The sequence below is a fragment of the Dipodomys merriami genome, unplaced genomic scaffold (assembly GCF_024711535.1).
Source record: "Dipodomys merriami isolate MVZ:Mamm:240054 unplaced genomic scaffold, mDipMer1.0.p SCAF_29, whole genome shotgun sequence".
NCBI lineage: Eukaryota > Metazoa > Chordata > Mammalia > Rodentia > Heteromyidae > Dipodomys > Dipodomys merriami.
The window spans coordinates 18,684,632-18,708,747 of record NW_027204381.1 but is presented as its reverse complement, the minus strand read 5'-3'; the positions used below and the strand labels follow the sequence as shown (position 1 = coordinate 18,708,747).

The 24,116-nt window shown below is 46.7% G+C and overlaps 1 protein-coding gene across 3 annotated transcripts in view; it reads left to right on the top strand.

Annotated features, from left to right (window-relative positions):
* Nucleotides 1–23,799, top strand: part of Sik3 (SIK family kinase 3) — a 181,032-nt gene extending 157,233 nt beyond the window's left edge. For 2 of the 3 annotated variants that reach the window (XM_070038535.1, XM_070038537.1), the window contains exons 15-25: nt 1,354–1,497; nt 5,243–5,393; nt 6,089–6,214; nt 6,497–6,582; nt 7,054–7,163; nt 8,738–9,077; nt 9,645–10,510; nt 19,021–19,184; nt 20,077–20,209; nt 20,676–20,846; nt 21,644–23,799. In XM_070038535.1, coding sequence (XP_069894636.1) covers nt 1,354–1,497; nt 5,243–5,393; nt 6,089–6,214; nt 6,497–6,582; nt 7,054–7,163; nt 8,738–9,077; nt 9,645–10,510; nt 19,021–19,184; nt 20,077–20,209; nt 20,676–20,833 — 2,278 coding nt within the window. In that variant the 3' untranslated portion in view covers nt 20,834–20,846; nt 21,644–23,799. The remainder of the gene's footprint in view (nt 1–1,353; nt 1,498–5,242; nt 5,394–6,088; nt 6,215–6,496; nt 6,583–7,053; nt 7,164–8,737; nt 9,078–9,644; nt 10,511–19,020; nt 19,185–20,076; nt 20,210–20,675; nt 20,847–21,643) is intronic. The other variant, XM_070038536.1, reaches the window with a different exon arrangement.
* The last annotated feature ends 317 nt before the right edge of the window (nt 23,800–24,116 follow it).

The following is a 24,116-nucleotide window of genomic DNA, read 5'->3' as shown; positions in this document are numbered from 1 at the left end:
TAGACATTAAATGATTGATACCTTACTCTTTGGCAAGTTTGCAAACCACTGAATACTCTGCAGCCTGTTACCTGATTTTAGCTAAAGTGGGCAAGGTAGTTAGAAATAAAACAAGACCATTTTAAAAGATTTTATTGATTGCTGGCCAAGACTGTCTTCCTGGTCTCAGGAGCTGCTATTTAATGAGAAACTGGCCCAGTGTGGGAAGAACCATGGTGAGCCCACAGTGAGCAGGGATGTGTTCAGCTCCTTCCACAGTTTACTAAGAGGAGAAATGGGGCTGAGTTTTCTCTTTGCCTTGTTACTGTTGTTTCTGTAGTTTGCTGATGACAGGGTATATAAGGTTACAAATGAGCCCTACAAGAGTCATGAAGAAATAAGAAATTAGTAAATTTACCACCTTACCATCTGAAGAGACAGCAGTATCTCTGTCTTGGACTTTGGTTTTTCCAGGTTCTCCTTCTGTCTTCTTTCAGCTGACATTAAAAGGATAGAATGCCCTCCATTTTGCTGGAATGGCAAGGAATAGTGCTTCTTTTATTCATGCCCTAGAAAATGATCTGTAGTGGGGAAGCCATCATCCAGATGAAGGGGACACCTGTCTGGTCATGGTGCTGACCAAGTGTGGCTCTGGAGACCCTCAGAGTCAATTAAGTCATCAGCTAGGAAGGACTCGTCTGTTTTTCTTGCATTTCCCCTCTCCTCCCCCCCCCCAATCTAAACATTACATGTGATTTGACTTCTTCATCCTCTACAGAGCCTTGGTCCCTGGGGCCAGCATCAGTTTTTCTTCTCTTGTGACCGAGTTGTAATCACAGAGTATCAGGTAGTTTGGAAACTCACTTATCCCCAAATGAAAGAGTCTGTTTTCTATCGTGTGTAGTGAATGTAGCCTCAAAACCGGGGGCCTGTGGGACTTAGGGCTATATGAAGAATCCTTCTGAATATCTCCCTTGACTCATCTCTAGAAAAAAAGGTCTTAGGGCTTATTTTCTCTGACTTGGAGCTTGGGAATTTAGGAGGGAAGATTGACAAAGAGAAAATAAATTCTTCTGTGGAATGATGTGAAGTAAGGAAAACGAATCCTCCTATCTTTGTGAGCTGGATCTGCATTTCTCTTCTCTTCAGTGGCTATTTTGAAATTCAAAATCCAGCCACTTCGTGTTATGCCGGCTTTTGTTGGCCAGTTAGACATGTTTTACTTCCATCCTGTCAGGGATCTGTTTGCTATGGAGCCCTTTCGGAGCTCTGGCACTGTTTCACTGAGCACTTTGGATTAACTTCTGTTGCTTCTTGTGGAGGAATATCTCTGTCTGTCTTTTTTACTGTGAAATGTGCTCCTGCTTGTTGCAGATACTTGGCAAATAGGTCCAAAAGACATACACTGGCCATGACCAACCCTACAGCTGAGATCCCACCGGACCTGCAGCGGCAGCTAGGACAGCAACCTTTCCGTTCCCGGGTCTGGCCTCCTCACCTGGTACCTGATCAGCATCGGTGAGTAGCCACATGGCAGTGTGAGCACCTTGAGGCTCATCGGATAGGCGCCCTTCTGACTAGTCTCCCAGTGACTAGCTTTAATTAGAGCCAGCTGTCATCCTGAACTCACTCTTCTTAGCTCCTGGCATTCAGCAGTCCACAGGGCAAAAGTTTTCTGGACCCTGGAGCAATGTGAGATTCTTCTTTCCCATTACCTTGCAGACCTGTCTATTGTCCACAGCTGATTCCTGTGCTTCTAGATGTTGAATCATAGATGAATTGAATCATAGATGAATTGAACTTGAAACCTTCAAGGAAGTGAAACTTTCAGAAGGAGCTGGAGTAGCAATATTGATAGACTTGACCTTTAATAATTCATCACCTTCAAAAGAATGGGCACTTCCTTTTGTATTCCCCGAACAACACATTTGAAGCAGACACATCTCTGGGGAATGAGCATCCTCTTGAGTGGTTAGCTTAAGAAGGCATCCTTTCACTATTCTGATGGCAAAATCTCTTTTTAGGTTCCTGCCATATTTATAATGAATTTTCTTAACTTTAACCTTCCTGATCAGAAAAGCATCATTGAATTCAAGTTAGCCTACAAGCAGGAGGGAAAGGACACTTGGCTATAGTAAGCAGATAATTTTCTTCTGTGAAGACCTTAGGCCATGTCTATTCTAGAGCTCTTTTCAAAGTCACCACCAACTGTTTGAGCTTTTCTACAAAATTGAGATTTTGTATGGTTATGAGAGCTTGTGACCAACTCACATTGCCAAGCTTGATACAGTGTTTTTTATTGTGCTGCTTACCCACTAGGCATCACGTAATCAGCAGGGACAGGTGAACTCTGAGCAGACCCAGACATAATTAGTGCCACGTTGGAACTCTGAACTAAGTAAGATAAGCTTTTTTATATGACTGAATCACTTAGCAAAAGGTCTGTTAGGAGTAGCAAGAGTGAAGATTCTCATAGGAAACTGGTGGCATGAAAAAAAGTCTTTTTCAAATGAAAATCTGTCAGGACCTATGTTGTTAGTGCATGTCAACAAGTACTCTGATGATTTTTGGAGAGTTGACTCCTCTTCCATCCCTCTCCTGTGCATTTCCTGTAACTACTTACAGCTTTGGGCTCTGTACTCTTATCTGGAAGATGCTAAATTAATTCTCTCCTCCTCTTCACTTTTCCTTCCTCTAGTCTGCCACTTGATGTTTCTGCCCTCTTCAGAGTCTGCTGTTTAGCCCTGTCTTCTGAGTTAGGTCTTGGTTGTTCCTCGGAGTTACTCTTTCAGGAAGACAGGATGATTAACACAGTTCCAATCAATCCTTGTCACAGACTCTCTATCTGTTGCTAAAGGAAGGCCACTTGGCGCACAACTATGTGATATCCATCCTGCCTGTAGTCACTATCAAGGCCTTGCCTGTTAGAGGTCCGTCCGCTGTTTCCATGTGAGCACTTTATGGTATTTCAAGGGTTTCTATGGCCCAGGCAGTTCACACTAGAAGCAAATGAGTGTCTTATGAGTGGCAGATTGTGTAATGGGTGGGACATTTGTGTAAGCTCAGCATGTCTTGGTGGGGGTCACTGTACACAATGAAACACAAGAGAGTGAAGTTAGTTTTCAGGGGAGAAGAGAAACTTTCCAAGGCCATAAAAACACTGAAATGAGTGGCCTGGATGTTACTGAATTCCTTTCATTTTCTAGAGGAAATTATTTTTAAAAACAACAGCAACAGATACTCCTGTCATTCTGGGGTGTAATGACTGAAGACCACCAGGAAGACCAAAGAGGGATCTGACCAACCTTTTCACTCCTGCAAAGTGCATGATTTCTTTTTTTTTTTTTCCTTTCTTTCTTTCTTTCTTTTTTTTTTTTTTTTTTTGCCAGTCTTGGGACCTGAACTCTGGGTGTAAGCGCTGTCCCTCAGCTCTTCAGCTCTTCACTTAAGCCACAGCGCCACTTCTGGCTTTTTCTGCTTATGTGGTGCTGAGGAATCGAACCCAGGGCCTCATGCATGCAAGACAAGCGCTCTACCACTGAGCCACCTTCCCAGCCCCTGATTTTTTTTAAGTTAAATTATAACTAAAAATATTTAGCAGAAGATGAATTCTACTTAGTTGGGAAACCAAGTCTCTGTTTGAAGAGTGTAGTGGGAACATTGGCCTCATAGAAGGCTGTCTTGAGTTTGAGCATGACTGTTAATAAAATTAAAATCAAGCATAATTGATTCCAGCAGTGCTTCCAGAGCAGCCAGCTCTTTTAGAACTCTTCCTGAGAAATTAATGACTGGGACTGTCGCTTCATAACCTCAGCTTCGGAAAGAATCATAAACTACCTAGACCTGGGATGTGATTGCTCTGATGGAAGAGAATGGTGGCTTGTGCAGAAAGACTGTATTGACTGCTCGAAGATCATAGCTTTGCTGATAAATCTGAAACTTGTCCACTATCTGAAAATATTGGAAGGCTAGGATTTGAAAAGTGCAGAGAAAATTATATGCACTTGCTTTAACGAAAACAATCTGAAGGAAAGACAGAAAGATAAAGTTTTGAGAACATGTTCCTGAAATCAACTTTCGTGAACACTGTTTCTGGATTGCCTCTCCCTGAAATCCATGCGTCTTTTAAGTAAAGAAGCAAGTAGGTGTTGACATGCATGTCATTAATGCACCACCATGTCCGCTTCAGGTAACATCGGAAACAGAAATGAATGACAGGGTAAAGGGCTTTCACCTGCTGACAGAATTCTCTTGACATCTCTGCACAACCATCTCTCCTCAGTCCTTCCCTGTCCACTCTGTAGTTGAGCTTGCTTGTTAACCTGCTATGATTCTGCTTCAGTCCATAGTGAGAGCTGGCAGAGTGTTCCATCATTCACCCGTAGCTCAGTCTAATGTCATCTCTGCCCTGGACATGCAGCCATGACCCTTTCCATCAGCTTCTGGAATGCTGCCATGGCAGTCTTTTATTTGCATACCTCCAACCATAAATATCTCTTTCTGATTAGGTAACAAGTACAAGTGTTAGCTTCTAGCCCTGATGCTGTCTTGGGCATTCCTTATCAACAGCTTACTCTTTCTTTCTGTAAGATGCTGGCTGTTTCTGATTGAGCAGTGGGGTGTGTCCATGATGGTTGGGTGGGGGCTGCTCTGAGCCTCATTTGCATTCACAAAGTATGTGCTGGATCCTGAGGCCCACATTCCCGAAGCATGTGCTGTCTCCATCCCAGGATCAGAAGTCCCCGTTTCCACCCTCCCCCAACTTCCACCCTCTTCTTTGTAGCTCAGAACCCTGAGTTCTTTGTCAGACCTTTGACCATAGTGCTGACTGTGGTTTCACTGGGGTCATACAGAGGTTACTGTTCAGGGAAAAACTGGGTGAACTGGTGAATTTTAGCTTTCTAAAGACATCAGCTAGTGACGTGATTTTAAAAACCATAAAAACCAGAGCTCCTGTACAGCCACTCCACGGTGTTGAGGAACTTCTCTCTGCTGTAGTATATTTATAAGAACTGGATGCATGGGATCCCAGGACCTCTCCAGGCCTGGAAAGTAGACAACTGAAGGTAAGTGAAAATGAAAAAAAAAAAAAAATGAGTACATGGAGCTCTCTAAAGGGAAGTAGGGTAGGAAACCGACTGTCTTCTGAAGTGGCATAAACGCGGGGTTTCACATGCAGCCAGCCATCTTTGTGTTCATCTGGAACAGCAGTCCCCTTGTGACTTGAGTCCTAGCCCCTAACCTTCTCTTCCCATGTATTCAGCTCCACCTACAAGGACTCCAACACCCTGCACCTCCCCACGGAGCGATTCTCCCCTGTGCGCCGGTTCTCAGATGGGGCTGCAAGCATCCAGGCCTTCAAAGCTCATCTGGAAAAAATGGGCAACAGCAGCAGCATCAAACAGTTGCAGCAGGTAATGGGAGAGATGGCGGCCTTTCTAGAGGAGCATGGGTGACAGAGACCAGTATTGCAGGAGAACTAGGGTGGTAAAGTTCCTACTTTGTCATGTCAGCAGCACTGCAGTTTTTAACCTTGAAATAAAGCTTTCTGATCCTTCTTTCTCCGCTGCCCATCCCACTTTTTTGTTAAGTGTAGCTCTCCCCAGGATCAAACTTGATTCCTGGGTTAAGTGATTAAGATTTTCTCATTTCTGTAGTTCATTGGAAAGGGGTTTCTGAGCCCAGGCTTTAGTAGGAAGCACCAGGGAAGATATTTCTGAGCAGCCTTGGTACTCTATGATGTAAGGTGCTGGGTCTTAGTGGAATTGGCTCTCCCGTTGGTACGGACTGGTGCTCCAAGAAATAGGAAACATCCCCTTACCTTCCCAATTACCAAGCTTTGAGTGACATGTGTGCTGCACACAGAGTTTACACTGGATAGTTTCATTCTTTCCTGGGCCTTTGGTGTCCTTGGAACTTCCCATTCATTTACATAGAACAGTATGAAGGTATTTAGTGTACAGATACCCGTGTAAACTGCTCATCAAAGACCCTTCTACTTTGATGGCTCTTTTGCCCCTGAGCCCTTGGGACAAATCTGTATCTACTGAGATCACTGCTTGTGGTAGGCCTGGCCACTACCTATCCATATGAATTACTTCCCCTTCAGGAATGTGAGCAGCTGCAGAAGATGTACGGGGGGCAGATTGATGAACGAACCCTGGAGAAGACCCAGCAGCAGCATATGCTATACCAGCAGGAGCAGCACCATCAGATTCTCCAGCAGCAAATTCAAGTAGGCTGTCACTTTGCTTTCTCCAACTTGTTTGGAGTTTGCTTCCAGGCTGATTTGCCTGCGTGTGGGGTAGGTTGGTTTGGTTTGGTTTGGGGAATGCTCTGAGCAAAGTGGAGTTTCACTTCTGGTTGATTATATTTGAGTAAAGGTTACCAGACCTTTCAAGGACCAACTGAAGCATAAATCACAGATAGCTCTTTCTGTTTCTTCTTTTCCTGAGAATAGCTCTGCTTATTTTTTAAGCTCACAGTTTTCTTTTCCTTCCCCTCATGTGTGTTTTAGGACTCTATCTGTCCTCCTCAGCCTTCCCCACCTCTTCAGGCTGTATGTGAAAATCAGCCCGCCCTCCTCACCCACCAGCTCCAGAGGTAATGAATCACTTGGTGTTATGCCTAAGTCATCGACTCTGTGGCATAATGTCCTTGTCTGATTGATGGGAGAAATTGACCAACTTTTGCATTTATTTTGGAAGAATCTGCTGGAAAAACAAATCAATTTAAGCTCAGGATCTCTGAAATCCTGGCTTCCTGTATCACCACTTCATTTTCTTAGCTCTCTGAGCAAAGGAATCTGGCATCTTGTACAAAAGCCAGACAGTGGTCCAAGGTGACCTCTGCCTCTGAGTTTGGGGAGGGGAAGGAGGGGAGATGGTAAAACAGATGTGGAGAAGATTTAAATTGACTGTGGTAGATGACTTATTTGTGGTTTTCTACCATAGTAGCCTATCAAAACTAAAAAATAATGGTTCTACTGATGTGTATTATATGGCTGAGACTTAATTCAAGATGGTTCTGTCACCTACGGAAATTTTTCCCCCCATCCATCTTGTCCTTTTTAAGGTTAAGGATTCAACCTTCAAGCCCACCCCCCAACCACCCCAACAACCATCTCTTCAAGCAACCAAGTAATAGTCCTCCCCCCATCAACAGTACCATGATTCAGTCTCATGGTGAGTGGAAAAGTCCAAGTCAAACTGTTATATGACACATTCTGTTTGAGTGGTTTTGATTTGCTTGTTCAAATTTCTTGTTTTGTTTTTAGCCTCTTAATTGTGAGTGCCATGAATAATTTGAAAGGCAAAATAACGTAGTATTTAGGGTTATGGGCTATAGAGCCATACCACCTTGGTTTGAATTTTTTGGCTGTGAAGCCTTAGGTATATTGTAAAGGTGATGTACAGAGGGGTTACAGTTACATAAGTATGGTAATGAGTACATTTCCTTTTGAACAGTGATACCCCCTCCCCCATTTTCTCCCACTTCCCACCCTCTCCCACTCTCCTTTCCTGCAAGTTATAAAGTTCATTTCCAACATAGTGTCTAGTGAGTATTACTATTGCCTTGGTTCACCCTTTGTGCCTCCCTTTCTGTGATTCCCCTTCTCTTCCCCCAGTCAGATAAACATATGTACAAAACAAAGGGTACAGAAATAAAAACCAGTAACAACAGGAAGTAAACCAAAAGAAAAAGAAAAGAAATAACTGCAAACAGTACACAAAAAAACTCCTGTTTCCATTTCTTAGAGTTCATTTCAATAAGTATCATTTTATATGGTCATATGTACATACCTGTTGAGCTGTTGTGATCCTTTGCTAAAAATATCCAAGAAAGAACAACCCCGTTAGTAAGTGGGCAAAGGCTTAAGAGAGACTTCTCTGAAGAAGAAATAAGAACAGCCAATAGACACATGAAGAAACAGTCAACAGCTCTGGCCATAAAGAAATGCAAATCAAAATAACATTGAGATTCCATCTCACCCCAGTTAGAATAGCCATTATCAGAAAAACTAATAATAACAGATTGTGTTATTATGTGGCCAATAGGGAATGTTACCGCACTGTTGGTGGAAATGTAAACTTTCTCAACCACTCTGGAAAGCAGTATGGAGGTTCCTCAAAAGACTAAACATAAGCTCCCCTATGATCCAGCAATCCCACTCCTGGACATTTACCCAAATGACCACAAACAAGGCCACACTAAAGCTACCAACACAACTATGTTCATTGCAGTATTATTTACCATAGCTAAGATATGGATTCAACCCAGATGTACCTCAGGAGATGAATGTATTAAGAATATATATATATAATTTCCATCAGAAAGAATGACATTACCCTATCCATAAGGAAATGGAAAGACTTGGAAAAAATTATATTAAACAAAGCAAGCCAGACCCAAAGAAACATAGGCTGCATGGTTTCCCTCATTTGTAATAACTAGAATATAAATGTGTACTTTAACCAGATCTCTGGTCCATTTGTAGAGACATTCAAATTTGAGATGTGTTCTCTATTTGAGCTACTCAAAGTATTATCCACACACTAACTTTCAGAGGAACTTGGGGGATCCATGATACCTACTGAATCATAGTGTCACAGTAGGATTTGGGAATTTTTTTTTTTAACAAGTTCTCTGTCTTGTGTTACATGCAGTAAGTTTGAGAGGACTTTCAGAGGCTGTCTGATACCAGTCTCCCTGTTGGCTCTGTTACTCAGTTCATGGTCACTCTGGGATTTTTCTCCAGGTGCTACACCTCCCTCCCAGTTTCAAGGCTTACCCTCTCGCAGTGCAATCTTCCAGCAGCAGCCTGAGAACTGTTCGCCTCCTCCCAATGTGGCACTTACCTGCCTGGGCATGCAGCCGCCCACCCAGTCACAGCAGGTGACCATCCAAGTACAAGAGCCGGTTGACATGCTCAGCACCATGGCGGGGGCCACTGCAGGCTCCGCTGGGAGGGGCATCTCCATCAGCCCCAGTGCTAGCCAGATTCAGATGCAGCACCGGGCCAACCTGATAGCCACCTTCAGCTACGGGCATCGACCCTTGTCCAAGCAGCTGAGTGCTGACAGTGCAGAGGCCCACAGGTAAGGCTGCCCAGTGATACCCAGCCCTCTATCCAGGTAAGCTGGGCAAAAGGAAGCTCCAAACAGGATGAGCAAAAGCTAGAAAAGAATGTGTCTAATGAAGTCTGTTTCACCCTTTCTAAATGCAGGGCGGTGGGTTTAGGATGAACTTGAAATGGTAATGAGACAGATGAGAAAACCAGCCAAGTGCCCACTGGTGGCGTATAAAGAAGAAAATGCCTATGAAGGAGTGTGTGAAAATACAAGTTCCCCCTGTCTATTCTTACAGGAGTCAGTCCCTCTCTGTCACTCTTCTAAGAGATTGATGTCTCTTAATAGCTCATGTGATCTTTCAAGATAGGTCCATTTGCTGCCTTTGAAGTAATTACATTCCTAGGGCCCCAAGTCCCTTGAATGATTTGGAAAAGCGAGTGAGGTGTGGGGTGCAGTCTCCTCTTCGGGATGCACCGCCATTCTCTGGATGTGGGTGCTCCCTGGGCGGGCACAGTAGTAGTTGTTTTCCCAGGGCATCTGTCTAGTACACTTGTCACACCAATGTCTGGAACTCACTCCCTTTTGTGTCTGCAGCTTGAATGTGAATCGGTTCTCCCCTGCTAACTACGACCAGGCACATTTACACCCCCATCTCTTTTCGGACCAGTCCCGAGGTTCCCCCAGCAGCTACAGCCCTTCAACAGGAGTGGGGTTCCCTCCAACGCAAGCCTTGAAAGTTCCTCCACTTGACCAGCTCCCTACCTTCCCTCACCAGCCGCCACACTATACTACATCGGCACTACAGCAGGCTCTGCTGTCCCCCACGCCGCCAGACTATAGCAGACACCAGCAGGTACCCCACATCCTTCAAGGACTGCTGTCTCCCCGGCATTCACTCACTGGCCACTCGGACATTCGGCTGCCTCCGGCAGAGTTTGCACAGCTCATTAAAAGGCGGCAGCAGCAGCAGCAACAGCAGCAGCAACAAGAGTATCAAGAATTGTTCAGGCACATGAACCAAGGGGATGCTGGGAGCTTGGCACCCAGCCTCGGGGGACAGAGTATGACAGAGCGCCAGGCTTTATCTTATCACAGTGCTGACTCCTATCATCACCACACCAGCCCCCAGCATCTTCTCCAGATCAGGGCGCAAGAATGTATGTCCCAGGTTTCCTCGCCGACCCCGACCCATGGGTATGCCCATCAGCCAGCACTAATGCATTCAGAGAGCATGGAAGAGGACTGCTTGTGCGAGGGGGCCAAGGAGGGCTTTCCAGACAGCAAGCACTCAAGTGCACTGACCAAAGGTTGCCACAACAGCCCTCTGTTCTTGAGTACCGGTGGACCTGGGGACGCGGAATCTTTGCTAGGAACCGTGAATCACGCCCAGGACTTGGGGATGCATCCCTACGGACATCAGCCCACTGCCACATTCAGTAGAAATAAGGTGCCCAGCCGAGGTAAGAGTCTGCCCTAGTTCGCCTGACTCAGGAATGTCAATAGTTTCTGCTTGCACTCTTGTGTTCCTAAGGGGAGGGGGGTGGGGGGAAGAGTTTCCTATAGCACCTTCCACATAAGTCCAGGAGAAGCAGGAAGAAAAGTAGTTATTGGTGGATAGTCAGTTTTCCAGATCAAATGATAAAATGATAAGAGACTAATAAGCACTAAGGTATCTGTTTTCCCCTATTTGTATCATGGTTTCTTTTAATTCCGAAATTCAGAATGCCATCAAAATAGCTACTACAGTAGAAAAGTCAGCTAGCACTAGGGAAATAGGATAATGTTGAACCAGGAGTCAAAACAGCTTCTTGTTGGCCTTTATCTCTACCATGACTGCAGTAAAATTGTCATTTAAAGCTTTGAGTCTCATTTTCCTCATCTGTGAAAAGGGGACAGGATGAATAATTCTCCTTTGCACAGCCCTGGGAAGATTCATGTTTCTACATGTTTGTGTGCAAAAGAATTTGTGATGAAAATGTTATCAGTTTGAAGTATTATGAGCTAATCATCTACTATTCCACTGTCACGGGGGCCTTGTGCTATTTTGTCACATAGCACTTTAGAATTAATGAGTACATTCATTTCCATGTGAAAGAGGTAAGGGTTCCTGTCAGTCATTCTCAGAAATGTAATTCCATCAGCATTCAGCCTAGACAACCAGGAGATATCCACAGGGGACATCCACAAGGGATGTGTCTGTCAACTGCATTGCCAACAGTGGGCCTTCCTTCCGTCCTTCCCTGCATCCACTGCCTGCATCTGCTCCTGTACCCTTAAACTCACAAACACTTCAGCTCTTTGGGGAATCAGATCTTGTAACACAAAGCTAGTGATGTGAAGAAAAGAAACCCGTTGATTTCACATGTGCTTATTATGTGCTCTGATAGGAGGGAAAATAGGTCCCAAGCTTTTGAGCAGATGGCATTATCCAGTTGTGTTCCTCGTGGCTGCTGTACTCCAGGTGGATGGGCTGTAGGAGCTTTCAAAACAGGTCCGATGCAGAGTAGCAGACAGACCTTGGGGGTGTCCACCAGGGAGGGAACAGCTAAGGAGAAACATCACAGAGGTTCAACTTTTCTGGGTTTGTGTTATGGGGAAGAACTAAGATCGGGATAGAAATCGCAGCAAGTTTTCAGCTCCTAGGAAGAGCCCCTGGGAGAACTGTGCACAGAACAGGCTGCTTCACAGCCTGGAACCCTCCAGCAGAGGACGGGTATGGCCAGGAGGCCGAGCATGCTATGGAAAAGATTCCTGTGCCAGTTGAGCTTCTAGCAGGTTGGCATTATGTGGCTGGTATGAAAGGAAGACCCAGAGAGCCTGATGTGCTTTCCATGTGCCACACACCAAATGCAGTTTGTGCACAAAGTCATTCAGTTCTCTTTCTACATTGCTGGGAATCCAGCCAAGGCCTCATGCATACAAGGCAAACAATTTTGTTATATTGGAATACATAGTTGTACAAGCGGGATCGCACTGACATTCCCACATGTATATACAACATGTGCCCATGAGCCTCACTCCCTCGTCATCGTTCTATTTCCATACATGTAAATAAGCCAAATTCAACCTCATTCACTCTTTTCCATAGCTCTCCCCTCTCCTGCTGGTAGCCATCTCCCACTTCAAACCCCATCAGACCCTGTTTTGACTTTCTTATCATTCATTTTGTAAGTTTGTATTAATTGCACTAAGGGTATTTCAAATGTGCATATATTATAATTTGCTCAAAATAATTCTCTACTGTCCCCCCATCCCATCTTCTGTTGATCAACAGTAGGCAAGTGCTCTGGCCACTGAGCTGTACCCAGCCCTCATTTAATCTTTAAGGTGACTCATTATCTCCATATTACTAAAAAGACAACTGGGGTGCAGAGATCAAGACCTTGGTGCAGGGTCAAAGCCAGCAAGTAGTAACTGTCCTCCCGGGCCCCCAGTGACTCAGTTCACCCCACAGCATGTCCTGCTGTGCAGAGCACTGAAGGAAGAGCCAAGCTGGAGCCTCACCTTTCCTCCCTCCTCAGCCTGGACTGCCTTGAGTTTAAATTCCTTTGGGACCAGGGGACATGGGTCAAGCGGTAGAGCTCCTGTTCGGCGTGTGCAATGGTCCTGGGTTCAGCCCCCATATTGGAAAAGAGGAAGGGAATATTTAAATACCTTTGGAGTATGTTACCTGAATGCTTACTTTCTCTGATTTCTCTTCACCTTCCATCCTTGTTTGGAACGTCAGGAGGACTCATCTTCACTATTGTCTCCTTATCAGAAGAAAGCTCTGGCAGGCTATGGTCCATGTTGTGTGGGAGCACCCAGGGAGGGAGAGGTGGACTTTGCAAGGGAATAGGTCAGGTTCCAGCAGTTGAACAGCATTTGAATGTGAAGAATTTTGGTGTTTGGGTTTGGGGAGAATGTCTCAAGGGAATCTGAGGGCCAGGGAGCAGGCTTGTTTAGTTTGTAGTGTCCTGTCCATGAAGGAATTAGGAGAAGCCAAGTGGAGAGATGCAGCATGTGGGCTAGTTCCGGCTGCATCATGTCGAGAGAACCTTGGCACAATGCTCTGTTCTCTTGGCAAGCAGAGCAGTCAGAGGGCAATTCTCAGACCATCACCTGGTCCTGGGTAGAATTCCCTCTGTCCAGCTGAGGCTGTACTTCAGGGCAGTGCTTTGTTGTTCTAGTTAAGTTTTTGTCAGCTCTGTCCTGCTTTTTCCTCTAGCTTGCTGCCTCCCTTTTCCTCCTCCCTGCTTCCTTACATCCATCAGTATCACCGCTGTTATCCCTTACAAACAGTACTGTGGATTTCTGGAAGAGCCAGGGAATATGCCTGCTACTTGGGAGGCAGAAACAAGAGGATCACCAATTGAAGGCAAACCTGGCAGTTACAGAGACTTTATAAGAATAAAAATTTAAAAATATATATAAGGGTGGAAGAGTTCTAATAAAGGGTGTATACACTTCATTTCAAGGCTGCCCTGATCTTACTGTGTTACTTCCAATTTAGCTGGGTCCCCCCCCACACACACACACACTGCTTTTTGAAATTCATCTTTTCCCTCTGACCTTTCATCAGAGCTTTCCTAGAAGCTGTGACCTTCATTCCTGCTGCGTTTGAGGGCAAAGACAAGCTGCCTTCCTTTCTACCCAGTGTGCTTTACTAAAGTATGCTCCAACCGTACCACAGCTCACTCTCTTTTTTTTCTTTTGGGACTGGGTCTCACTGTATAGACCAGGCTATCCTGAACCTCATGATCCTCCTACCTCAGCCTCAATGCTGGGATTACAGGCATGAACCACCACACCTAAGCTACATTTTTACTTTACCAAAGAATTTTGACAGATTATCTGCTGTCCATTTTTGCCTGGAAAGGGTTATAACACTGCACTACGCCACCTCTCTGCAGGCAAGAAGGGGGAGCTAGCCCTTGTGTTTATGTTTGATCAGGGAGGAAAACCTGCTAGTTCTTTTAATGACCTTTTAATGACCCTCCATTTCTGGGTAGTTACTTCCTAGTCCCAAACACTCCACTGTTTACTTTCATGGTAGAATAATTATGTCGTTTACTAAGTTTCTCTTGTACAACAGTAGTTTAAAAGGTATTACAGATGCTGTGAGAATGTAGAGAGGAAAAAGTGAAAGACATTCCGGCAGGGAACTTCCCCTTCTCCATGGGGAAAGCAAGTAATGAGTGCAGAGAGTGCTATAAGAGGCGTTCAAGCCAGGCGCCCGTGGCTAATACCTGTAATCCTTGCTACTCGGGAGCCTGTAGTTTGAAGATCCCAGTTTGAAGCTAGGCTAGGCAGGAAAGGCCATGAGACTCTTATCTCTAGTTAACCAGGAAAAAGCCAGAAGTGGAGCTGTGGCTCAAGTGATAGAGCACTACCCTTGAGCAAAAGAGCTCAGGACAGTGCCCAGGCCTAGAGTTCTAGCCCCAGGACTGGCAAAAAAAAAAAAAAAAAAAAGTGGGGGGAGGGAGGTCTGATCAAACAGCAGAGCCCATGTGATCTGTAGAGTTTCCTACGGGAAGATGAGCAGAAATGGTGGCGTTACCCAAGGAAGCATAGACCCCATTGCCCCGGCGTCTGTGGTTCTTTGCATGCTTTGTCGGCACGGCACTGAGCCGCAGCTTGCCAGTGCTTCCTTGCAAATGCATAGACATTTCAGAACTAACCCTGTCTGCCACTCTGAAAGTAAAAGTAAGGTGTGTCTTCCTTTCTCAGTGTCACATAGGCTTGATTTTCAGGTGTTGCAAGTAAACACATGCAACAGCACAGCCACTGCACCAGTGAGATTGCCACCTTGAGCCCTCTGAAAACTACATCCTCTTCTCTGAGCTCAGTCAGCTGCAGCCTTTAGAGGAATATGTAAACATGTCATTTCTCTCATTTATGCTTAAAAACCCAGTAAATGAATAAGGATGAGTCAACATTGACAGATTCAACAGAAGTTACGCAAGCTGCCCGAAAGTCCCCTGGGGTGGGCGGTGGTGTGGCAGGTCCTGTGCATTTCCCTTGTGCAATGAGACAGCTGCCCGCCCCTCTGAACCTGGCAGCCTTGCGTGGCTAATGCTCTTGGGTTGACCTCTTGGAAGACATCTTCCTTGCAATAGTCCTGCTGGTTTCTGGAGGCCGGGGAGTCATGTCCCTTGGCCAGTGGGTTAGTCTGCCCATGCAGTGGGTTAATCTGCTCTCAGCTACAGAGGACTTCTAGATGGGGCTCCACCTCCTGTTGGAAATCATATCTGACTTGTGTAATCCTTTACATTTATCAGAGACCTTTTCATGCTTATCTTTTTTTTTTTTTTGAGTCCTTGGGCCACCCTCATTTTTCAGGCAGAGAAATTGAAAATAAGGAGAGGTTACAGGATCTGCCCAAGTTGGGAGACAAGTTGTTAATTAGTTCTCAACACTGTGACAGATACCTGAGAAAATTGCTCTACAAGAAGGAAAGATTTACTTTGGCTCCTGATGGTGTAGGTTTCTGTCTGTGGCTGGCTGGCTCTTTTGCTAAGGGCCTGGGCTGGGGCGGAGCATGAGGAGTGTGTGGTAAAGGGAAGGTACTCACCTATGGTGGCTAGGAACCGGAGGGGGGGTGGGGGCTAGGGTCCCAAGTCCCCTTCAGAGATCTAACTTGTTGAGTTGCATTGCATCCCAGATAGGAAGTCTGGGAAGAGAGCAGATCAGCATGATTTTGGCAGAGCCAAAAAGGTATTGGGTATTTGGATTTGGAAAATCCTCAATCTTAAGTATTAAAAAAGGAAAGGAAAGGAAAACAACAAAACATGGGCCACAAAAACCGCAGTCCTCTAAATTAGGAAGAAAGGCACCAAATACCAAGAACCAGGACTGTGTGCATTGTGTCAACTTTGCTCTCTCTTGTTTGATAATGATCCAAAAACAAAAACAAGAACAAAATCCTAAACAGAAGAGCACTGGTGTTTCTCTTTGGGCGAAGCAAGGAAGTGCAGCTGGTGGGGTTTACATCCACCTCTGAATCAAGGTTTAAAGGAAGGAAGACCCCCACCTCTGAAATTGAGTGGATAGACAGCAGAGCTTAGTTGGGGGAGGGGAGAAAGGAAGAGAGAGAGGGAGAGAAGAAAGATATTATTATACGAGAGTACAGATATTAGCAACTACTTTGAGCGGGGCATGGTGCTGTGCACCTACCATTCTAGTTACTCCCACACTTGGGAAGCAGAGGTAGGAACATCAGGAGTTCAAAGCCAGTCTGTGCTACGTGCTGAGACCTTGTCTTCAAACAAACAAACAAACAAAAGGAGTGGGGGAGGAAAAAGAGGACAGGATGAAGGAAGGGAGGGAGGGAGGGAGGAAGGGAGAAAAAGTAAGACTCAGCTACTGATGCTGTGTCTCGGAACCACAAAGCTGGTGTTCACCACTTCTGCTTCCTGCTGCTGCTTGAAGTTGGCCCAGGGGCCACATGGGACCTTGTCTTAACAGAGGAATTGGCTGAGTGGTCAAGATGGCTGAAGCTAATCTCATAGAGCAAGTAGGTGTTCTTGTGTAGGCTTACTTTTATCTTCTTTCTGCTGGCTTTTAGCTCTCAGTAGCAAAATAGCTGGTTTCTGGCTTTTCCTTTGGCCTGTTTACTCCAAGAACTTTCCAGAGATATCTCTTTGTCTTCATCTTTGGTAGTTGGGAAGTCTCCCCACCTCCATCCTCTGATTTTCCCCTGAATGGCTTGCATTCCTAGCCATGAGCGGTTATTCCCCCTTCCCCCTACCCCAGCCCGGCCTCTCCTTGACTATCACAGGAAGCCATTTGATTAAAGAGACCTGAAACCCTTTGCCCAACACTTAGGTATTGTGTTTGCTTTCATTGTCCAAATAGATAATGGCACAGTTAGCATTAGCTCTGTGTTAGTGATTCACACCTGTTATCCTAGCTGCTTTGTTTGGCTGAAATCATTATGATCAAGGTTCAAGACCAGCCCACGTAAAAAGTGCTTGAAACACCATTTCAACCAGTTAAAAGCTAGTCATGGTGCCATGCACCTATCATTCTAGTTACATGAGCCGTATAAATAAGAGACTCGGGTCCAGGCTGGCTTAAAAAGCCAACCCCTGTTTGAAACATAACAAAAGCAAAAAGGGTGGTGGTGTGAATCAAATGGTAGAGCACCTGCTCCTCAAACACAGGGAAGTTGTATTTATTTTTTTTAAGTGCCACGGTTAACACCTGTCATCCTATCTACTCAGGCTGAGATCTGCGGATCCTGGTTTGAAGCCAACCTGGGGCAGAAGAATTAACTCCTAGAGACTTAGCTCCAGTTAACCAGCAAAAAGCCAAAGGTGCAGATGTGGCCCAACCTTAAGGGAAAAAGCGAAGGGAGAGTTTGAGGCTCTGAGTTCAAGCCCCAGTACTGGCACAAAACAACAAAACCAACATATGTTGGTTCCTAACCCTTAAAGACTAAAGCCAAAAGTGCCACCAGGAGAGGTCCTGTCAAGTTCGGCATGTCCTGGATATTTTCTTGGCTGACCTTGCTCAGGGCAAGATGCTCATTCCTCTTCCGCAGGAGCTCCATCCATATTAAGAAAACTGTTTATTAATATCCAGTGAAGAGACAATGATCAGATACTTACTGGCATAGAACAATAGTCTGGAACACTGCAGCTTACAGACATACATAAAAAAATAATTCTTGCTCTCAAAGAACTTCTTGTCTTTGAATAATTAAGACTGCACAGTTGAACATGGTATCAGGTAATGTTAGAATAATTGGAGACATCGTCTTCTGAAGGTGAGAAGAAGAAATCAGGAAAAATAAAATTTTAAAGTATGGATCTGTTTCTGTTGGAAAGGGACAGTTTCATAAAGATGACAGACAGCACTTGAGTGGACCTGGATGGGTGCATGGATGTGGGTTGGCAGGAATGGAGGTAGAAGGAGCCGGCATGTCTTGTAACAGCGGGAACAGTAGGAGCAGGTGCAGATGCTTGGAACTGTGAATTAAATGGCTCCATCAGACTAGAACTCAAGATGTGTAGGTGGGCAACGTGGGTGAGGCTGTTGGAAGACAGGATGGGAGGTGTGTTGTGAGAGAAAGTGTTTGGACATCCATAGAGGAGTTGTTGTATGTGAATGGTTGGGGGTGGTTACAGGATAATCCAAGACTTCTCAGTGAGACTGGAAAGATGAAGAAGTGTCCACCGCCGCCCAGGTAGACTCTTTAGACTTCAAGGACCAGGAATTAGGTAATGACATTAACCCTAGAAGATTAGGCAAATGAAGCACCAACATAAGGGTGAGTGAAGGAATGACAGGTTATGGGGGAATTGGACAGAGTGTCATGTACCTGGGTGGACAGGGGAAGGTGTCTAGCATCAGTTGGATATATATAGATCTGGAGTTTCAAGGAACATTTCAGGAATCCTTTATGTAGAGGCAGAGTAGTTGAAGCCTTGGAGCCAGATGACAGAAACGTGAAGAAGAGCATTTGCCTATAAAAGGTGAAGCCAAGCTGGGCACCGGTGGCTCACGCCTGTAATTCTAGCTACTCAGGAGACTGAGATCTGAGGATCTCAGTTCAAAGCCAGCCTGGGCAGGAAAGTCCGTGAAACTCTTATCTCCAATAAACCACCAGAAACCTGGAAGTGGCACTGTAGTTCAAATGGTAGAGCTGAGCGACAGCGTCCAAGCCCAGAGTTCAAGCCCCACGACTGACAACAACAACAACAAAAAAAAGAAATAGTTTTAAAGGTGAAGCCACAGGAGGCAGAGGCAGCACTTAGAGAAGTAGAGAGAGGAGAGGCCTGAGCTGGGAGCTGGGGAAGCAGATTTGTTGTAAGGCCAGGGGTTGTCAGGCTGGTCTGGGCTGCTTTAAGCACCAATACCAAGCAGCTGGGGTGAGCGGTGAGTGCCTGCCCAGCCTCGCTGGGGAGGCCTGTCATTTCCTTCATGGGAGTTGACCTCGCTGGGAGAAGCTGTCGGCCCACTGACCCTGTTCTGCTCTGTCTCTTAGATGCAGCCATAGGGAACTGCATGGATGGAAGCTCTCCGGGACAAGCAATGGAGCTGCCAGATCACACCGGGCTGGGGTACCCAGTGCGGCCCTTGGTCGGAGAACACCACAGGCCCCGGACCCTCCAGAGACACCACACAATCCAGAATAGCGACGATGCCTACGTATGTCAGTCTCACCCGCCTCCGAGAGGGGTGGAGGGCTGCGGAAGTCAGAACCTAGCAATCCAGGGAGCCTCCACTCCCCCTCTCAATCCAGCTCCTCTGGCAACTATGGGAACTTCCTCTCTTTTTCTTTTTTTTTGTTAGTCGTGGGGCTTGAACTCTGGGCTGGGCGCTGTCCCTCAGCAATTCAGCTCAAGGCGAGCACTCTACCACTTGAGCCACAGCACCACTTCCAGTTTTCTGGTGGTTGGTTAGAGATAAGAGTCTCACAGACTTTCCTGCCCAGGCTGGTTTTGAACTGCCATCCTCAGATCTCAGCCTCCTGAGAGCTAGGATGACAGGCGGGAGCCTTTCTTTGAATTAACCCTCAGACCAACCTTCACATGGTGGAGCCTCTACACCTTCGGCTGGGGGATCACGAGGATGTGCCAGCAGCTAGAATGTTCTAGAAGTTCTTCTAGATTCAGGCCCAGCGGGGAGACCAGCAGCTGCCACCCTCTAGCGCACCTGACCTGGCCCAGTGGAGCCTTGTCTTTCATGGCGGGCTCCTCCGGTGATACCAATATGACAGGAACCAGCCATGCGTGTCTGTGCGAATGTCAACCTAAGTTACACGAAATTACAAGTTCAGTTCCTCCATTGTACTAGTTACCCTTAGCCCAGGTAGCTAGAGACGGCTCCATTGTCATGGGGAGTGACTGCACTGGGTGCCCTGAATTGGCCTTCAGGAGAGGGGAGGGGAGGGCTGCGGGTGATACACCTGCAGCCGAGCTCTGCTGTGCCAGTCCCCTGCACTGGTGATGCCGAGGAGCCATGACTGGGGCTCTGCTAGCAGAACCCAGAGAGGGGCCGGCCGCCCGGGGTCCTCACGATTCCTGGTTGTTTGCCGCAGGTTCAGCTGGATAACTTGCCAGGAATGAGCCTGGTGGCTGGGAAGGCACTGAGTTCGGCCCGGATGTCAGATGCGGTTCTCAGTCAGACGTCACTCATGGGCAGCCAGCAGTTTCAGGACGGAGAAGATGAAGGTGAGGGGCCTGAGCCTAGCAACCCCGGGGAAGTCCTGCAGGTTCTCCCTCCATCCTCCCCGGGGTCCTTTCCTCTGCATGCCAGTGCTCAGCTTCTCGGATCTACAGGTCCTTGTCCATTAGGAGCAGGAAGCAAGCAGAAAGCAGCCCTTCCATCTTAGCATGTGCTGTGTGGGATCCTGGCTTTCTGCGGGTAGGACCTTAGTGTGACTGCTGGATGGAATGCTCAGGCTTGGGAACCTGTGGGCACCGCCCTCACTGTCCCCCTCCAGAGGCCCGGCTCCTGAGGAGCCACACCGTCTGCTCGAACTTGAGGGTGGGAAAGGGGCGAGGACAAGGATACAGGAGCACACACAGCTGGAGCTGCAGGCAGATGTTCAGGGCTCCTCCCTCTGTGTCTCCCCCTGCCCGCCTGCCCTCCAGCCCTGGCTGCCTGCTAATCTCACATGTTCCTTTGGTCTTTCAGAATGTGGGGTGAGTCTGGGAGGTCCCGAACACCCAGACCTGAGTGACGGCAGCCAGCATTTAAACTCTTCTTGCTACCCGTCCACGTGTATTACGGATATTCTGCTCAGCTACAAGCACCCTGAGGTCTCCTTCAGCATGGAGCAGGCGGGCGTGTAACAAGAGACCGAGAGTAAGTGTCATCCTGGCCAGGGCCAACCCAGCCTGGTGGCCCAGTGCCAGCTCCTGATCCCACCAGGTGACACATTCCACGTGTGGTGCCACTCTTTTTCACAACTACACCTCGGGGCGGGGGCATGCAGAGGAATGGTTTAATTACAGAGAAAAAACACGTGACTCACCTGGTGATGGAGGTGCTTTAGACCTCATAGGGACCATGAGCTATGGCTGCAAAGGACAGAGTTGCCCTCTGGGTAACTTGCTAAGTCCTAAAGGATGAAACCCAGTAAGAAAACACATCCAGCTATACTGAAAAGACTTGAAGAAAGTGAAGCCATGGAGGCAACTGTGTATCAAAGTCTCAGTACAGCAAGCCTCTTCAAGTACCTGAGGTAAAATGTGGAAGGTGTATATTTAAAAAATAACTCCAGCTAGGCGCCGGCGGCTCACGCCTGTGATCCTAGCTACTCAGAAGGCTGAGATCTGAGGATCACGGATCAAAGCCAGCTCGGGCAGGAAAGTATGTGAGACTCTTATCTCCAATAAACCACTCAAAAAAACGGAAGTGGTGCTCTGGCTCAAGTGGTAGAGCACTCACCTTGAGCTGAAGAGCTGAGGGACAGCGCTCAGGCCCAGAGTTCAAGCCCCACGACCGACCAAAAAAAAGTAGCTCCAGATTACAGAGCTGGGATGTAGTTCAGCCTCACCTGGTATGCACAGGGCCTTGGGTTCCATTTCCAGTGTGGGGGTGGGGAGCAGACTTCAAGGGAGTATTTGAGTCAAACGCATCCTGTGTCTGCTTTGTTGCAGATCGCGTGCAGCTTGGGAAGAAAGCTGATTGTAAACCAACAGTGTCCAGCAGCATTGCACCAAATTGCCATTGTGTTTCTCCCTGCCCAGAGCCTTGCAGCTCCTTCCTTCCATTAGGCTCATCAGTGTGCTGCTGTTTGGGGTTCTGAGGGGTTTGCTATGTTTGCTTGTATGACCAAGTCACCAAGGAAATAAACAGGAAATCCATGTTCTCCACCTTTCGTGAAAGTGTATTTGGTGTGTTTGAGTTGGTGGTTTCTTTTGTTTCGTTTTTGGGTTTGTGATTGTTTTGTTTTGTGTTTTTGGTATCATCTTTTAGAAATGATTTTTTTTCTGTCTTTCTTGATCTTTCTTTTGTTTTGTTTTGTTTTCCTTTCTTTCCATTGTGAAGACAGGAGAGCAAGCAGGTAGTGTTCAGAGACCAGACGCCACAGGCCAGCGTCAGCCAGGCAGCATCTCCCTCTCCGCAGCATTCTGCAGGAGCAGACACTGGCACATAACTTCTCAACTTCTCTGGAAGCCCTATGGCGGAGAAGGGAAGACGGGCAGGGGCAATGGTCTTCAACCTTTAGAGAGCAATCAGAGAGCAAAAGAGAGAGAAACCCCAAGCCTGGGACCTGCAAAGGTCTCTACAGCTGGCAGCACTGAAAACATATGGCCCAGCAAGAGCATATCAGGACTTTGCACAGAGGTGAGGGTGACCGGCACTGGTGGGTTCCAGTGAGGAGGTGTCAGCCTGAGGCTCCTTTGGTTACAATGCAGTTCCCCTCTGTGACTTGCACACTTATAAACTTTACCATCTTGCTGGCTCTACCATGTATTGAACACCCAACAGTGGTGCTCCATGCTTTTTGTGTCATCTTTCATTCTCATTTTATATTGTGCTATAAAAGGGATTATTTCTCCATATATATGTATATATATACATATATATGCCTTTCTCTTTCTGCCTCTTTGTCACAGACAAGAATAAGAATAGGAGGTTGTCTTGGGTCCAGCCTCTCCTAATCTCTTCCTCCCCCCTCCTCCCCTCCCCGCTCCTCCTCTGCCTCTTCTCTGAGCATCCTTGGCACCTATATTTTAATTCTTGATCATATAGGAATTGTTTTTGGTAAATGTTGATATTATTATTGTTGTTATTGTTATTAATAAATAAAGACAAAGGACTTTTTGTTTAAAAGAGAAATGTTTAGCCAGATTTTGTTCTGATTTGCATTGTGACTTGCACCTTTTGTTTGAAGCGTTTCCTTTGGCATTGTGATTGTGAGCGGCTCTTTCCTGTGCCAGTGCCAGGCGCCGTGGCCTCCCTTCCCTAGCTCCAGCAGCGTGTACACACTAGCGAGTGCTTCCATCCTTACTTTCTTCCTCTTCGTCGTTAGAAACCAAAGTCTTCTCTGCTGCTTGGGGGCTCAGAGGGGTCTGGCTTCTCTCCTGATCTCCACAGCCAGAGACACTTTACTTATTTTGACTGGGAAAAGCATCAAAGGTCCCCAGCCCCCTTTGTCTTTCATCCTAAATTTGCACAGAAGAAAGCGGGTACCCAGCATGGCCTCCTGGCGTCTCTGGCAGGGCCCCCACGCACTCATCCTCCACTGACAGCAGCAGCTCGGCTCCTGGACCCGCTGTGCTTCGCGTGGACTGCCGCAAACCCATCCCACGTCCTCATGCCCCCAGCCACGCCTCTGTCCAGCAGGGTCCTCAACAACTAGCCAGGACGGGGCTTGCCAAGAAAGCTCAGAAGGCAGTTGGCAAGTTCTGTGGGCTCATGCCAACTGACTGCCCCCGACCCAGGCTGCTCAGGCCCATGCAGCCTGAGCCATTCACAGGGTCCTGGGGTGTGTGGAAGAGAAAGCCAGGGAGCCTGTTAACCGTGCCATCTTGCAAACGAGACTTTTTAAAACACCATTGCTTTGTATTGTAGTAATAATATGCACAGTATATGTTGAATGTATATGAATATACTTTCCAGTTTCTGTTCTTGAAAAATGTCAGAGGTATTTTTTTTTCTTTCTCATTTATGTTGAACTAAAGAAAAAAAAAATCTCCAGACTCAAGTTACTAAGACCTTTTGTCCTTGTTTGTGTGGGGCTTTTACAACTTAGTAACTTGGATGGACAGTAGGAGGTTGTGAAAATAAAAACCTGATTATGTTCTAATGCTGATGTGTTACTTTGTGGTTCAGAGTCTAGCTGGGGAGAAGCACCTGGCGGGTGGGGCTGGAGCGAGCTCAGGCTGGGGGCTCAGGGCGGGGCTTTGAGCCGTTCTTTATCTCACCTTGCATTCTGAACCTGGCATTCTTTAGAAACTTAACTCCTCTTCACGCTGTGTCCCAGACACCTGCTTGGACTCTACCCCCTCTGCAGGGAGCACTTGTGTTTGCTGAGTGGATGGAAAACAAAATCCTAGGCATGTTCCTTGGGAAGGGGCGGGGGAGTGCCTTGCCAGGGGCCCTCACTGGAATCTTTGTGGGGTG